The sequence below is a fragment of the Synchiropus splendidus genome, chromosome 9, assembly GCF_027744825.2.
Source record: "Synchiropus splendidus isolate RoL2022-P1 chromosome 9, RoL_Sspl_1.0, whole genome shotgun sequence".
NCBI classification, from domain to species: Eukaryota; Metazoa; Chordata; class Actinopteri; order Syngnathiformes; family Callionymidae; genus Synchiropus; species Synchiropus splendidus.
This window is the reverse complement of record NC_071342.1, coordinates 25578356-25592656: the sequence shown is the minus strand read 5'-3', so window position 1 is coordinate 25592656 and position 14301 is coordinate 25578356. Positions and strand designations below refer to the sequence as shown.

At 59.1% G+C, this 14301-nt stretch overlaps 2 protein-coding genes across 2 annotated transcripts; one reads left to right on the top strand and one right to left on the bottom strand.

Annotated features, from left to right (window-relative positions):
- Positions 1–3104: 3104 nt before the first annotated feature.
- On the bottom strand, positions 3105–14297 carry shld2 (shieldin complex subunit 2). Its single transcript, XM_053874763.1, is given in 11 exon segments — positions 3105–4711; positions 4776–4891; positions 4948–5176; positions 5406–5446; positions 5448–5598; positions 5667–5813; positions 5878–6072; positions 6134–6241; positions 6329–6982; positions 7052–7203; positions 12793–14297. Coding segments are annotated over 11 exon segments (2154 nt in total). The 5' UTR covers positions 12972–14297; the 3' UTR covers positions 3105–4529.
- Positions 7489–12796, top strand: LOC128764721 (glutamate dehydrogenase, mitochondrial-like). Its single transcript, XM_053874764.1, has 13 exons — positions 7489–8227; positions 9633–9713; positions 10098–10153; positions 10219–10282; positions 10342–10436; positions 10496–10675; positions 11087–11224; positions 11283–11420; positions 11491–11571; positions 11713–11836; positions 11909–12000; positions 12062–12124; positions 12189–12796. The coding sequence occupies exons 1-13, from the start codon at positions 7726–7728 to the stop codon at positions 12306–12308; spliced, it is 1734 nt and encodes a 577-aa protein (XP_053730739.1). The 5' UTR covers positions 7489–7725; the 3' UTR covers positions 12309–12796.
- Positions 14298–14301: the final 4 nt, after the last annotated feature.

The following is a 14301-nucleotide window of genomic DNA, read 5'->3' as shown; positions in this document are numbered from 1 at the left end:
CTGAGCCTCAGCAGTCGTCCGGTAGAGCCACAAAAAGCTATCTGAGGTCGTGACCCCGCAGAAGTCTCTCCCCGTGGGCTCCGTCCTCGTCCCATTGGTCCTCAGCCGCTGCGCCAGTGCCGGTCGCTGGCTCCCTCCTCACCATGGCAAGGCACGCTCCGGACCCATGTGCCTCTGATCAGAACCAGCTCTGGAGAGGATGGTCCTTTCCAGACTCCTCCCTCTGACCTTGGACCCCTCCAGCCTGCCTCACTGCCGCCACCTGCAACTTCTCTTGCTCTTCTTCTCACCCACCACTCTCCATCTGTAAATAACTTCTTTGTCAGTAGCACAAGCAAGTCCAACAGTACCAATGTTGTGTAATGCACATATTGCCATGACCAGGCCCGACACCACGGTCAGGCGACGATGCCTCTGCTCAGGGCGGAGCCCTTGGCTTCCTCACCCAGAGGAACCACATTCCTGCATCACAGCAGGGTGGCTCTCCCTCGTGTGTGGGATCTGATGGAGCCCGAACAGGAGCTCTCTGCCTCCACCGAGTGTCCAGGCTCAGCCTCGGATGGGTCGCTCTGGCGACTGAGCCGTCATCCAGCTGGACTCAGTGAGAGTCACAGCCTGACTGTCAGAGCAGGGGGGCCAGGGTTGGAGGGGCCTGTCGGTGACACGGATGACGCCCTTCTGGCACAACGTGCTCCAGGTCCAGGGCAAGGATGTGGAGTACGAACCTGTTGCACCTGCGGCGAGCTGAGAGGAGGCGGGGCTTGTTCATGTTACACGCTAGCGCCATCACTGTGCAGCTTTAGCTCAACCTTTGTGTGTTGTTCTTCTGCTTTAGCGCCTCACGTGTCTCACTGACTTTTATTCTGTTCAACTGTGGTGTTTGAGAGATCAGAAGGACCTTCGGTGTGAAGATCACAGTGTCTCCCCGACTGCAAGCAGTGAGTCCCGGGAGGACGTGGATCAGCAGACCACGAGGGCTTCCAGCCTTGGGTTGACCTCCGTCAGCCCAGTCCTCCTTGCTCCATCCACCTGAAGAGGAAGACCGTCCAGCTCACACTGGACACAAGTTCAACAAGCTGTGGCGTGTGAAGGAGACATGAGATGGAGGTCTGGGACGGGTGAGCCCCAGCATCAGGTGCAAGTCTCCAGATGTGCCAGTCACGCCAAGGCGGTGACGTCATCCAGGCCTGGTGCACAGCAGAGGCAGGAGAGGTGGCGCCGGAGGACAGACTGGGACCTGAGGATGAAGAGGAGCTGAAGCCGGCGCCTCAGAGCTGGCTGCTCTCTGGGTCCTGGTGCACAGCGCTCTGGCTGACTGGCTCAGTTCAGACATGATGAAGGCTAGGTTAGGGCTAGGACGCTCCAGTGGCCAGTAGCTGCCGCAGCCTTCTCAGTCCCAGGCCTCCAGCTGCAGCGTCTCCGGGCCTCTCAAGCGCTCGCTCACACACGAGCGCGCGCCGACGGGAGATTCTTGTCCTGGGTGGAGTTGTGCTGTGCTGCACAGACCTGGTGGACCAGTTGCTCCAGAGCCTGCCACACCCAGTCACCTGGGGAGGTATAAGAGTGGACCTCACCACCCGTCTCTCCATCCAAACCACCATGGAGAAGTTGGGCTGTGAATTCTTCGCCGAAAAAATCGGTGAGTAATGTCGCACTTCTTGTTTTTGTTTCACCACAGGCTCACGCTCCTCGTCCCATCCACTCCCAGGACCCTGGCGGGGTCACTGGCCATGTCACCCCACGGTTGCCACGGTGATGAGTGGAACCTCACTGCTTTAGCATGTGGTTCTCTGCGGTTTTTCCAAGGCCAGGTCTCTTCCAAGAACCAAACCGAGCAGAGGTTCAGAGGAAACTGGAGCGTCTAGGTCAGGACAACAGGACCGGCTGACGTGTGTGTTTGCTGCAGGAGACATGGTGGAGGACGGCATCAAGAACTGCCTGAGTGGCAAGAACGAAGCTTCTGGGCAGGAAAACAAAGAAGAGGACAACAAAGACCTCATGTCAAACATGGTGTCGCTGGTCAAAGGAGGCGCGTCGAGCGACGGCGACAAAGGAGGGATGTTGGACGGCGTGATGGGACTCGCCAACGCGTCGAGCGATGGCGACAAAGGAGGGATGTTGGACGGCGTGATGGGACTGGTCAAAGGTGGCGATGGAGAGTGTGAGTCGAAGGATGATGGCGGGGGATTGTCCTTCCTTGGCAACATGTTAAAGAAGTGAGAGGCTGGAGGTGAGAGACGGCAGCGTCTGTGACGCAACACAGTCCACGTGCTCAGGGATGACGGTTCTGTCTGTGTTCAGGTCGCAGGGACCGGGCTTCAGGATTCTACAGCAGAACTGGCATCGGTGTAGAGCGGCACGTTCCTGTGTTACATGGACCATCCTCCTCAAATTAAAGTTACATCTGAATTCAGAAATGACTCTCTCGTCTGTCTCCTTTCTGCATGTGTGTTTTGACTCCTGGTTCCACCACGAGTCTTTTGTCTTCTCGATAATGTTATTCTCCAGCCTGTTTTCATCTTCATAGTGACGAGTCTTTGTCACCGCGAAATCAGTCATCGGCAATGAGCCCAATCAAATCATTTGTATCCGCTGACGGTAAAATGGCTGAGGTTGAAAAGACGGAGGGGAACCAGCAACCTTGGCTTCCACAGGGGCAGCCCTGACCTGTGAAGCCCAGCAGCGGCGACAGCTTCGGAGGAACCAGGCGGTGCAGCGCGCTCAGGTTTCAGACGGGCGGTGTGAGGGGACGGGACTGGTGCCACAGGCCGATTCAGGCCCCTTTGCTCAGGTCCTCAAACCGGTTTGGTTTTCCACTGAAAGGCCGGTGCGGATGAGGCGGGTCAGGTGTGACATCTGTGTAACGTTGGAGGAGCCCTGGCCTAGATTCAGCGCCACGCCCGAACCAGTGGAAAGCCAAGCGAAAACAGCAGCAACCTTGCGAGCCCTTGAAGATGAGTGAGACCAGAGAGCAGGCCTGATGTCTGCCTGCTCTTCTGAGCAGACTGGAGAAGATCATGCTCTGGATGCAGCCAGCAAAGAAGGGTGGGCTCGCTGTCGGCCTAAAACTCAGCTGACCCCCACATTTCTTCTTCTTTCTAGCCCCAAAACTGTCCGACACCTCGTGTGAACGGTGTTGGAAAAAAAAAAAAAAAAAAAAGGAAGCGGAAAAGCAAAGTGCCAGCTTGTGCTGCGTCAGCAAAAACGACTGTTTTGTCTGTGTAGTTTTAGTCTCGGTCAGTGATTTGCACGGAGGACGCCGGTGAGGCCATAAAAGTGGGCAGGAGATCAGGGCGTGTCCATCACATGGAAAGTGGAGAGAACAGGTGAGTCATGCTGTTGATTTGCAAGGCGCCCGGGGCAGGTGGAGCAGGTGGAGCAGGTCGGTTTGGACCGCTCACACCTGAGACGCAGCACCGCAGCGGCACTACTCCTCGCCCAACATGAGCTCCATGACAAACTTTGTGGCTGAGAAATTCGGTGAGTTTATTTTGACATCAATAATCTTCGTTTCTGCTGTATTTGACACGGGTTGGTCGTGTGACCAACGAGTCGCCGCAGTTGAAGCCGAGAAGCAAAGACCTTCGCGCCATACAGCAGGAAAACACGTGACCAACATGCTCAGAAAGAAGACGCTCACAAGCGCTGAAGGTCCGTCCGGTCTGTGTTTCCACAGGAGACTTTGTGAAAGACAAGGTGACAGATGCCATCAAGGGCGCGCTGGGCGGGGACAAGGATGAGGGCGAGGACGAAGACGGAGGGGGACTCTTTTCGTTCGGACGGGACAAGAAGAAGGGCGAGGACGAAGACGGAGGGGGACTCTTTTCGTTCGGACGGGACAAGAAGAAGGGCGAGGACGAAGACGACAAGGAAGGATTCTTCAGCCGATTCTTGAATAAAGACGATGATGACGACAGGAAGCAGAAGAAGTCCGGATTCTCTGGTTTGTTCAGTGAGCAAGGGGGCGACGGAGGGAGCCCCGGCCAAGCGGCGCCCGCCTGTGACGGAGGTTGGTCCAAGTGCGTGCTGACACCCCGCGTGATGGCCGGCCCTCTGTAAGCACTGTCTTCTCCCCTCCGTCACAGAGCTGCTGGATGATCTCTACAGCGTTGCTCAGGACACTTCCAAAGCCGAGTGACACGGAGGGACTCGCCGCCGGCATCTTCAAAGTCCTGGCAGTCCTGTGAGTGGCAATCTTGAGTTTGACCTGGACCTGGACCACCATTAACTGTGGAGATGGCTGGATGCATTCTGGGTGGACCAACAACAACAACGTGCTGAATAAAACGACTCCAAACATCTGTGTCTTGAACTTGGTTTCTGTTTCAGCCCCCCCACCACTGCAGCAGTCCTCACAGGTGACTGAGGGCCAAGTGCTGTGTTGCATTTAGTCTTTTAATTCCACAGAGAAGAAGAGGGTGGAGCCAAATATCCGTCTTGAAAACACGCCACATGACAGTCACCAACACTGAGCTGAGACAGGGAGCAGATTCTCACACACACACACACAGTCCGCAGGGTCAGTGAGGTCACGTGACGCTCGTGCTCTCCAGAGGCTGCATGTCAAGCAGCGTGAACTCCTGAGCGATGGCCACATCGTTTTCGTCACACATGAAGATGCTCCGCAGTGTGACAACAAAGGTCTTCTTTGGAAGCTCCAGCAGGTTCCGGATCTTCTCTGCTGCCATCCTGATGCCCTCCTCATCGGAACCTGCAGCCGCCACGCTCACCTCACTGCCTCTCGGAGCAACAGCAACATGTGCATTCATATTCACCTGACTCTCTGCGAATCTTCTGGGGTGCGGCCGCGAGGATCTTCTGCAGAGCCACGGGAGGAACCTGCACGCACAGCTGGGACTGCTCCGGCCCGCCCAGCCCCATCAGGGCCGCTCTGGGACGCACACGCACACTTCAGCAACCCCCCACCTTCCCGAGTGGCCGCCTCACCTGTAGAAGGTGCCCACGGAGGTGCGGGGCAGACACGGGTAGCAAGCTCGGAAGATGCCGTTAGCATCGGTGTCCAGCTCTGAGCGGCAGCCAGCGCAGCCCGTGTAGGTCACGTCGCCACGAAGCGCCGCCACGATCCCAGCCAGCGCCGAGGACGCCGTCAGGACGGGCTGAGGGCTGCTCTGCCGGAACTGGAACCACCTGACTTGGACTTGGAGCATCGCCTCCCCTGCGTCACAATGAAGAATTGAACGTGTGTGTCTGGTGGACCCTCACATGTGGGGACAAAACGCTCTCCTTGTGAGGACCTGATGTCAATGTGGAGACATTTGGTCAGGAGACTTGGGTGATTCTGGGTCCAGAGTCCAGGTTCAGGTGAGCCATGTGTTTAGGGGGAGAGGCTGGGGAAAGGGCGATGGCCAGGAGAGGATAGAGAGTGTGTGTGTGTCAAGTGTCACCTGTAAACTTCTGTGACAAGAGGGTTCTGAGGTCCATCTCCGGACTTGGTCCTGATGATGGGAGACAGCGTCGCCCCCCTGGGGTCAGAAGGGTCTAGAGCTCGTGCAGAACTCCAAGGGGTCGAGTGAAGCTCGGCGCGGCCAGAAGTGGAGCCCTCCCTCACCAGCAGGAAGCGGATGTCCCAGACAGTGTCTGATGAAAACGGAGAGGTTCAGTCTCCTTTGTGTGTGTGTGTGTGTGTGTTTCCCTCGTGCAGGGACCTTTATTGGTGTGGAAGCTCTGAAGCCAGCTGGTGGCCCCGCCCCACAGAAGGAGCCTCCCATCCTGACCCCCGGACTGCTCCACCATCACCACGGCTAACTGTTGGAGGGCGGACCGAGACCTGGACTCCGCCTCCGGCTTCCACTCTGACACAGACAAAGACTTGTTTGAAAGCGGCCTCCACGTGCTGCGAAGGCGGGCGTCGCACACCTGTGCAGGTGCAGCAGCCGGTGACCCTCAGGCGGGCGTGCACCAGTGTGTTGGGGCGCAAGGCAGACAGGGAGGCGTACGGGAGGCGGCTCAGGTCCTGAGGACGCCGTGGGGGCAAGGACACCAGCAGGGGGCGCCGCTGGCGGAGAAAGCCACACAAGGCCTCCAGAGCGTGAGGCGGGACCAGTGGTGGAGCTGAGGAGGAGCGGCGTGAGAGCGGAGGCGGTGGCAGCGGCGGCGGTGGGCTCAGCCTTACCTGGAGGACAGCTGGTGAGGGTGACCTGGCCAAGACGAAGCAGTTTGGAAGAGAAGGTGGACTGCAGAATCCTCTCTCCTCTCCAGCGATCCTGGTTCACCTGCAGGCCTGAAGCGTGACAACACTAGCAGCTGCTGCTGCTGCTGCTGCTGCTCTCCAGCGCCACATATAGAGGAGCTGAGCCTTCAGACCCACCTGATATCATCACAACGTCCCCAGGTCCCACAGTCACCACCCAAAACGCTGCTCGGCGCCACAGAACCACCGTCATCTCCACAGCAGACTGGTCAGTCACCAGCAGGGAGGCCAGGGGGATCAGGGTCCCCGCAGAGGGACCAGACTTGGCCTGCAGCCAGAGGGCCGTCACATCGCTCATCAACATCTCATCTGACCCCAAGCTCCACCTCACCTTGACCTCCTTCAGGTGGCAGGGGTGTAGGACGGCCACCAGGACGCTGTACCGGACGCTGGGCTCTTGACACCGGCTCAGCAGCGTGGTCGGGCCGGTGCCAGGAGGGAGGGCGGGCGGCTCGGGCTCCTGGCAGCAGAAGAGGCCATGGCTGGTCACCTGCAGGGCCACGCCCTCCTCCTGCACCCTGGGGGGGGACGGGGTCTCAGGAGCGAAGAGTTCCGGGGAACTGGATGAGATGGACGGAGGGGTGGAGGTGGAGGCCTCGCGCCGAGCCTGCAGGAGCAGGCTCTGGCTCAGAGTCCACACGCTGAGACGCTCCGTCGGCACAGACACAGCTCCACACTTGGACTCTGGCGAGTGCTGCGGCGCCGCGTCACGCGCCACACTGTCCAGGTATTCATGCAGGGACTCTGAAGGCAGGACGTCTGTGGTGGCAGCTGCAGATCACACCAGGTTAGCAGTGGGGACATGCAGCGGGGGCCGAGAAAGAGCCGCACGGGTCACACCTGCGCTGGGCTGCAGTCGGCCGCGCCTCCGCCGGAGGTCCAGGCGGAGCCAGCCTGCCTCCTGGGACCCGGACTGGACTGATGAGGAGGCAGGAGGAGCGCCCCAAAACACATGGGCCTTTCCCCGCTGACTCATGCCAACAGCTGTGTGCCTGACCCCGGAAACACAGTGCATAAGAGGACGAAGGCTGGCGGTGACTCGGGGTCAAACACGTGACCGCATCTTCCCTCCATGGGTCCCACCAGTGCAGCCTTCTGCAGGCATCACAGGGAGGGTCGATGACAGGTCCCCACAACACATCAAAACATAGACGGGGTGCCACGCCTTGCATTCATCAGGTCCAACGGACAAAAAACGACAGAAGGAGCCGCGACACGCAAACCACCGCCATGGCTCACTTTAATTTGGAAGGTCTCCACCGGAAGCTCCTTGTTTGTTTTCCGCTCGTCGCATCTGTGCCTTACTTGTTTTCTTAAAACGTGAATTCCGCACAGTACACCCCACCTGCTGGCGGTGGGACGCTCTTAGTGGACGGACTGGACGCCAGCGGGAGGTTCGGAGCGGGCCGCTCTCCCCCGCTGAGGCTGGCGCTAATGCTAACGCTAACGCTAACGCGAAGGCGCACCGCTGTCTGACGGGCCGGGTCCATCAAAGCACGGTCCGGTGTGGCGACATGCCCAAGCGGCGGTGCGCGCGCTCGCGCAGGTGTGTCGCGAGGCGGAAGAGGCGGAGCAGCGACGCTTCCTCGCTTCTGCCCTCGCTCGTCACAGAACCGACGGCACTCAGCTCCGGCTCCAGTTGGAACATGTTCCGGTACTTGGCAGGTATGAAGGGGCGGCGGGCCGTCGCCGACTCACCCGTGCCGGCGGTTGTGGGGCGGCTGCGCGGCTACAGCCAGGCCGCGGACCGAGACGACGATCCAAACTTCTTCACCATGGTGGAGGGTTTCTTCGACCGAGGAGCCGCGATCGTGGAGGACCAGCTGGTGGAGGACCTGAGGACCCGGGAGACGCCCGCGCAGAAGCGCGAGCGTGTGCGCGGGATCCTGCGCATCATCAAGCCGTGTAACCACGTCCTCAGCGTCAGCTTCCCCATCAAGAGAGACAGCGGCGAGTGGGAGGTGGTGGAGGGCTACCGAGCCCAGCACAGCCAGCACCGGACGCCCTGCAAGGGAGGTGAGGCCAGGCGCGCGTTGGGTCTGCTGTTGTGTTCTGATGATGATGATGATGATGATGAGGGTTGCGAGGAGCCAAAACCAGAGCCCCGGAAGTGGCCCGCCACCCGTCAGCGGCGGATCCCCTCCCACTCAGTCTTGTTTATCACACGCGAACAAAGCTGTTTTCCACTTCCAGCAGCTGACAAACATCCACGACTCACTCACTGTGTGCTGGAGTGAGGCTCGGCCAGTGGAAGAGCAGCAGTCGGACTGTGTGGCCAGACTTGGACGAGACTTGATTGATCCCTTTGGGATGACTCCCTCCAGGAAAGCTGCACTTCCAGCAGCAATAGAGGCAAGAAAGGGCATCACACAGAGAATAAAAACATACAATAATACTATAAAATTGAAAATAAAATATATAATCCAATAAAACGTAGATTAAAATGGGTTATTGCACCATAGAGACGGGTGTTGCACATTGAACAAGTGTCCATTACTATGTAGTCTGGCGTACCCCACTACTCCCCCCCCAAGTGAGGAGTCGTACGATGGCATGGGGTACAAACGAGAGTCTGTTGCTCCGACGCTTGGGGAGCAGCAGCAGCAGCAGCAGCACTGAACCATCAACGTTCCCAAAAGGTTGCACTCCTGCATGTGATGCTGGCTGTTGTCTCACTGAGGGGAAAACCACACTTTCCTTTCTGGTTGAGAGGGACACGAACTGCTTGGCTGTTGTGGAGTCGCTTGGCAAATGTCTGAAATGATATTTAGCCGGTGTTGACTGAGCAGGCTCGTGGCAGACGTGTGTCATGTGACTTTAAACCAAACCTCTGGCAGCGATCACGTGGTGCGTCTCAGAGAAGGCGAGGCTTTCAGCCGTCCGTCACACGCGCCTCCGGGGTCGCCCTGTCCCAAAGGCAAAGCCACTCTCGCGCTGAAGACGCTTGTCCTGAAACAACAGGAGAAACTCTGGTGACAGAGTCTGCTTCCGCCGGGGCTGGAGAGCTCACAGTGAAGTGGTGGCCTTCTCCTCCACAGCACTTTGAATCACCGGAGCCATCGCAGCTCTGATCCTGCTCAGGTGTTCGCCGGGTCGGTGGCGACCTGATGAACGTGTGGAGGTCCACGCAGGCTCCTGGGTGCATTTCCAGTGTCCATGCGGATGTCCTCGCGTGGACTTCAGAGGCCACACGGAACAACAAGTCAATCGCGGTTCCTTGGTTGGTTCCTAGTTGGAGGAGACGGCCAGCAGGTGCCACCTGGCTTCGCTCACTCGGCTTAGAAATAGAACGGTGCTGTGGAAGAGCAGGGGCCTCGCTCTGCAGCCTGCTGCACGGCGCCGCCCCACAGTGGAATGCAGGTGTGCTCAGACGGACTCCTCCCTTGTTTTCCTGTGCTGAAGTGACTCCTGTGTTTCCCAGGGATCCGGTACAGCACCGACGTGTCTGTGGACGAGGTCAAGGCTCTGGCGTCCCTCATGACGTACAAGTGCGCTGTTGTCGGTGAGTCACGCTCTCTGGTGACTATGTCAGAAGAATGAGGGTGGTTTTTCAAGACTTTTTTGAAGCGCGCGATATTTGGAATCAAAGTGTGTGTGACTTGGGCCAGACCCGACTCGGTCCTCCTGACTCAGCAGGTGTGTGTGTGTCTCAAGAGACTTTGACTAGGCTGGAGATCCGGGCTTCGCTCACTAACCCGGTTCAGCTTGGCAGCACGTGCGTGGGCTCACGCCGCAGTGGTGCCACACGTTAGCTAGCTGGCACGGCTTCAGTTGCCCACACCACAACCCTGACACCATCATAGAAATGACGAGGCCCGACACCAGGTCACAAGGTCAAGCTGCTCCGGTGGGGCCGGCGGGCCACTCACGTGTCTGGTGATTTCAGATGTCCCCTTTGGTGGTGCTAAAGCTGGAGTAAAGATCAATCCGAAGAAGTATTCGGTGAGAAGACTCTGTCCAGGTCCCTTCCCGTGTCTGGCTGGTGACCCTGGTCCTGCTGTTTTCAGGACAATGAGCTGGAGAAGATCACGCGGAGATTCACCGTGGAGCTGGCGAAGAAAGGCTTCATCGGTGAGCGGGGTGGGGCTGCGGCTGGGCCGGCGGAGCCTGAAGGCTGTCTGGCTGTGCAGGACCGGGGATCGACGTGCCAGCTCCCGACATGAGCACCGGCGAGCGGGAGATGTCCTGGATCGCAGACACCTTTGCCACCACCATGGGCCACTACGTGGGTGTGAGCGCTGCGTCCGCGCCCCGCGGCCACCTGACCCTTGACCTGTCCTGCAGGATATCAACGCCAGCGCCTGCGTCACCGGGAAGCCCATCAGCCAGGGGGGCATCCACGGTCGGATCTCGGCCACCGGACGTGGCGTCTTCCATGGGATCGAGAACTTCATCAACGAAGCGGCCTACATGAGCCGGCTGGGTCTGAGCCCGGGCTTCCAGGACAAGACCTTTGTGATCCAGGTACCTCTGCGCGCCGCGGCTCAGGCTCCGGTGGGTTCGGCAGGAGCGTCGCCGTGACAAAGACCGCTCCTGCTGGAGGCGCTGACCACCGGCGAGTCTGGGACCAGTTTTCCTCATGATGATTTGGGATGGTATTGACTAGCAGAGAATAGAAGGCACCAGCTGCCTCTCTTTGCTGGCGCCCCCTGCTGAAGCTGTCATCCCCGCGCCCCGCTGCTGGTCGCCATCTTTGTTTGGGTATTTCCAGGGCGCGTGTGCTCACGTCAGGACAGCCAGCAGATGTCCTCATTCGTTTAAGTCAGTTCTCAGCCCGCGCGAGCAGCGGGCGCCGACCGGGCCGCTGCCTGTTCCCGCCGCAGTTCTCCGGGTCGCTCTTCTGCCTGTGACTGTGTCTGCGCTGCTGTTTGGCAGGGATTCGGTAACGTGGGTCTTCACACGATGAGGTACCTCCATCGGTTCGGAGCCAAGTGTGTGGGAGTCGGAGAGATCGATGGGAACATTTGGAACGCCAACGGCATCGACCCGAAACAGTTGGAAGATTTCAAACTGGTCAGTTGCCCCATGGTTCTGAGTCTGGGCTTCTTGGTGGGACTTCTTGTGTTGGCAGGCCAACGGCACCATTGTTGGCTTCCCGGACTCCACGCCTTACGAGGGGAACATCCTGGAGGCCGAGTGCGACATCGTGGTCCCTGCCGCCGGAGAGAAACAGCTGACTAAGAGCAACGCTGGGAAGATCAAAGCCAAGGTCGCGCCCAGACGCCTGACGCTGTGGCGCCCTCTAGAGGTTGACGTCTCGTGGCTTCTGGTTCTTCCAGATTGTGGCAGAAGGTGCCAACGGGCCGACGACTCCTGAAGCCGACCGCATCTTTCTAGAGAGGAACATCATGGTCATCCCGGTGAGTGGCTTCAGGCTGGACCTGCCCGGCCGTGGCCATGTGTCCCGCGCCTCAGATGGCTGGAGCGAGAGCCACGGAGGACGCGGCGGTGTCGCGCGCCCGTGCGTGGCGGCCCGGCTGACGGCGGACCGCTCTCCTCAGGACATGTACCTGAACGCCGGCGGCGTGACGGTGTCTTACTTCGAGTGGCTGAAGAACCTCAATCACGTCAGCTACGGCCGACTCACTTTCAAGTACGAACGCGACTCCAACTACCACCTGCTGAGTGAGTAGGACGCGGCTCGGCCGGGCGGCGTGGGCGGCCCGTCTCCTCATTCTCCCTCCTCTTTGGTCTCAGTGTCGGTGCAGGAGAGTCTGGAGAGGAAGTTTGGGAAGCACCGTGGCTCCATTCCTGTGGTCCCCACCTCGGAGTTCCAGGCCCGCATCGCGGTGAGTACCCGCCCGTGAGCCGCAGGGCTTCAGCCTCACCATGTGGGATGGCGTCCTCCAGGGGGCGTCGGAGAAAGACATCGTCCACTCGGGGCTGGCCTTCACCATGGAGCGGTCAGCCAGGGTAAGGCCGCCTCAGTCCGGCGCCAGCGCCGCCGTGGCTCACTGCCCTCCCTGTCTCCTGCCAGCAAATCATGCGGACGGCCCACAAGTACCACCTGGGCCTGGACCTGCGCACGGCGGCCTACGTCAACGCCATCGAGAAGGTCTTTCGGGTCTACAGCGAGGCGGGCCTCATCTTCACGTAGATGGAGAGGGATGAGCTTCCCCGTTTGACCTTCTGTCTGACCTCTGCAGAAGTGTGCTTTATTTCTTCCACCCTGTGGTGATGCTGCTGACCTTTGACCCGCCGGGTCCATCTGGATTTCTTCTACCTGCTCAGCTTCTTGCTTGTGTGCCTTCACCTCTCTGACCTCTCTGGACACCAGCGCCTCCCCTCTCCCTCGCTGCTTCTGATCTTCCGGCCGTGAGCTTGCTGTGGTTTACGCTGCTCTCGGGCGGCAGCTCAGGTCCTACTGCCGCCACCGCCTGTGTCTCACACAGGTCAAAGGTCACTGCAACACAGATGCGACCAGCAGCGAGTGGTCGCATCTGTGTTGGTCCTTCTCGTTTCCCACACTCGGACTCGGCTGACGTTGCACACGCGATGTGGAGAAATGCTTGACTGTCTCTTTATTTTAATGGAGTTCCTCTTTCTTTTTTAATGGAGGCCAAGCAATAAAGACTCTTTACCTTCCCGCTGCAGTGTTGTTGAGTTGCTGCCCCCGACAGCAGTTGTGGTATGGAACTGCTCGCCGTGTTGTTGCTGCAGAGCGCCCCCTGCTGGGGAGGAGCGGCACCGGAGTCTCTCCTGTTGTGCGGAGGTCAGGGGCCGAGGTCACGGTGTCACGTGAGTCCCAAAAGCGTCTCATTCTGCCTTTGGCTCCTTCTTACAGAATGGACCGTAGGAGATGCTTCGCGCCTCCGTCGACAGTTCTTTCATTGAGCTCAACACACGTCCGCGTCACCTGCGTCACATGCAAAAGTGTCCCCACGGAACGACATTCACACAGCGACACCAGCTGTGCATGCGGGCAGCAGTCCGCCCTCTCTTCCTCCGCCTGCTGGAGGACTCGCTCTGCTCAGTGTCGCTACTGTCTGTCTCCGCGGGAGGGCGCTTCAGTGCCGTCCCAGAACGTCAGCGTTGGAGCTGATTCAGCGAGCGCCCTGCGGAGGTGCGCCGGCGAGCACAGACGACACACGTTGGTTCAGACGCTCGAGGGAGGAAGCGACGGTGATCGTGGGCGGGACCTCTTCAGGCAGGACTTTCCCACGTGACGACGGAATTTCCCCTGAACTCCGGGGGCTTTCCACGCCGAGTGATCGGCAGGCGGTTGCCATGGCAGCGGGGCGGGGCTACACTGGGGCGGCTGGCTTGGCCGTGACGTGTATTCCGGTAAAACGATAGCCATTTCAAAGTAAATGAAAATAGATCGCGTTCGAAGCAAGAACAGAAATGACTTGCGGACATGGATTTGTATCGCTTTAAAGTCTCGTGAGCTGAAGTCGGTGGACTGCGACCGCAGTTGTTCATCGATGAGCTCTGTCAGATCAGCGGTGTAGACACAGTCGATCCAGGGCCAGCAGTTCACCGTCCGAGTCAGACCAAGTCGAGTCAGCTGCGTGTGACGAGAGGCTCGCCAGTCTAACCGAGTATATGTTTGTGTTGATTGATTAGTGGACGTTGGTTCAGCGGGGGTTTCGCATGCTCGTGGAAAACTCACGAGCGAGTTGAGGGACCGTCTCGCCCGCTCCGTGTTTTATTGTGAAAAAATCCCACGGAAACTCCGGCGGGGATTTCCTGCTGTTCACGGGTTTGTTTGAAGTTTTTGGGGAAACAGAAGAAGAACCGAAGAGCAGACGCAGGTAGTGGAAAATAGCGCGAGTCTCGCGCTGTGTGGTGGTGAGTTGCTCGGAGTCACTCGCAGGTTGTCGTCTCGTCTTGTTTTGACATCTGTCAGAATCAGACTTTCCGCCTTGTTTCGACCCTTCATCTGGCGGCTGGCCTCCGGGCGGACGGTCCTGCGAGTGACTGCCGACCGTCGTTGCGTCGTTTGTGGGGATCGAACGAGTGGGTTGCGGGACTCTGGTTTGTACCTGCGGTGCGGTGCGGTGCCTCCACGTGGCCAGTGTGGCGCGGTGATTGACAGGCTCCGGGCTCGAGCGCCCGCGTCCCTGTCCCGTGCCTGACAGCTCTGTCTC

Coding starts and splice junctions, on each gene's coding strand:
- LOC128764721 (XM_053874764.1), top strand. CDS start 7,726: ATGCCCAAGCGGCGGTGCGCGCGCTCGCGCAGGTGTGTCGCGAGGCGG. Junction 9,714..10,097: donor GTACAAGTGCGCTGTTGTCG/GTGAGTCACGCT, acceptor TGGTGATTTCAG/ATGTCCCCTTTGGTGGTGCT. Junction 10,283..10,341: donor GGCGAAGAAAGGCTTCATCG/GTGAGCGGGGTG, acceptor CTGGCTGTGCAG/GACCGGGGATCGACGTGCCA.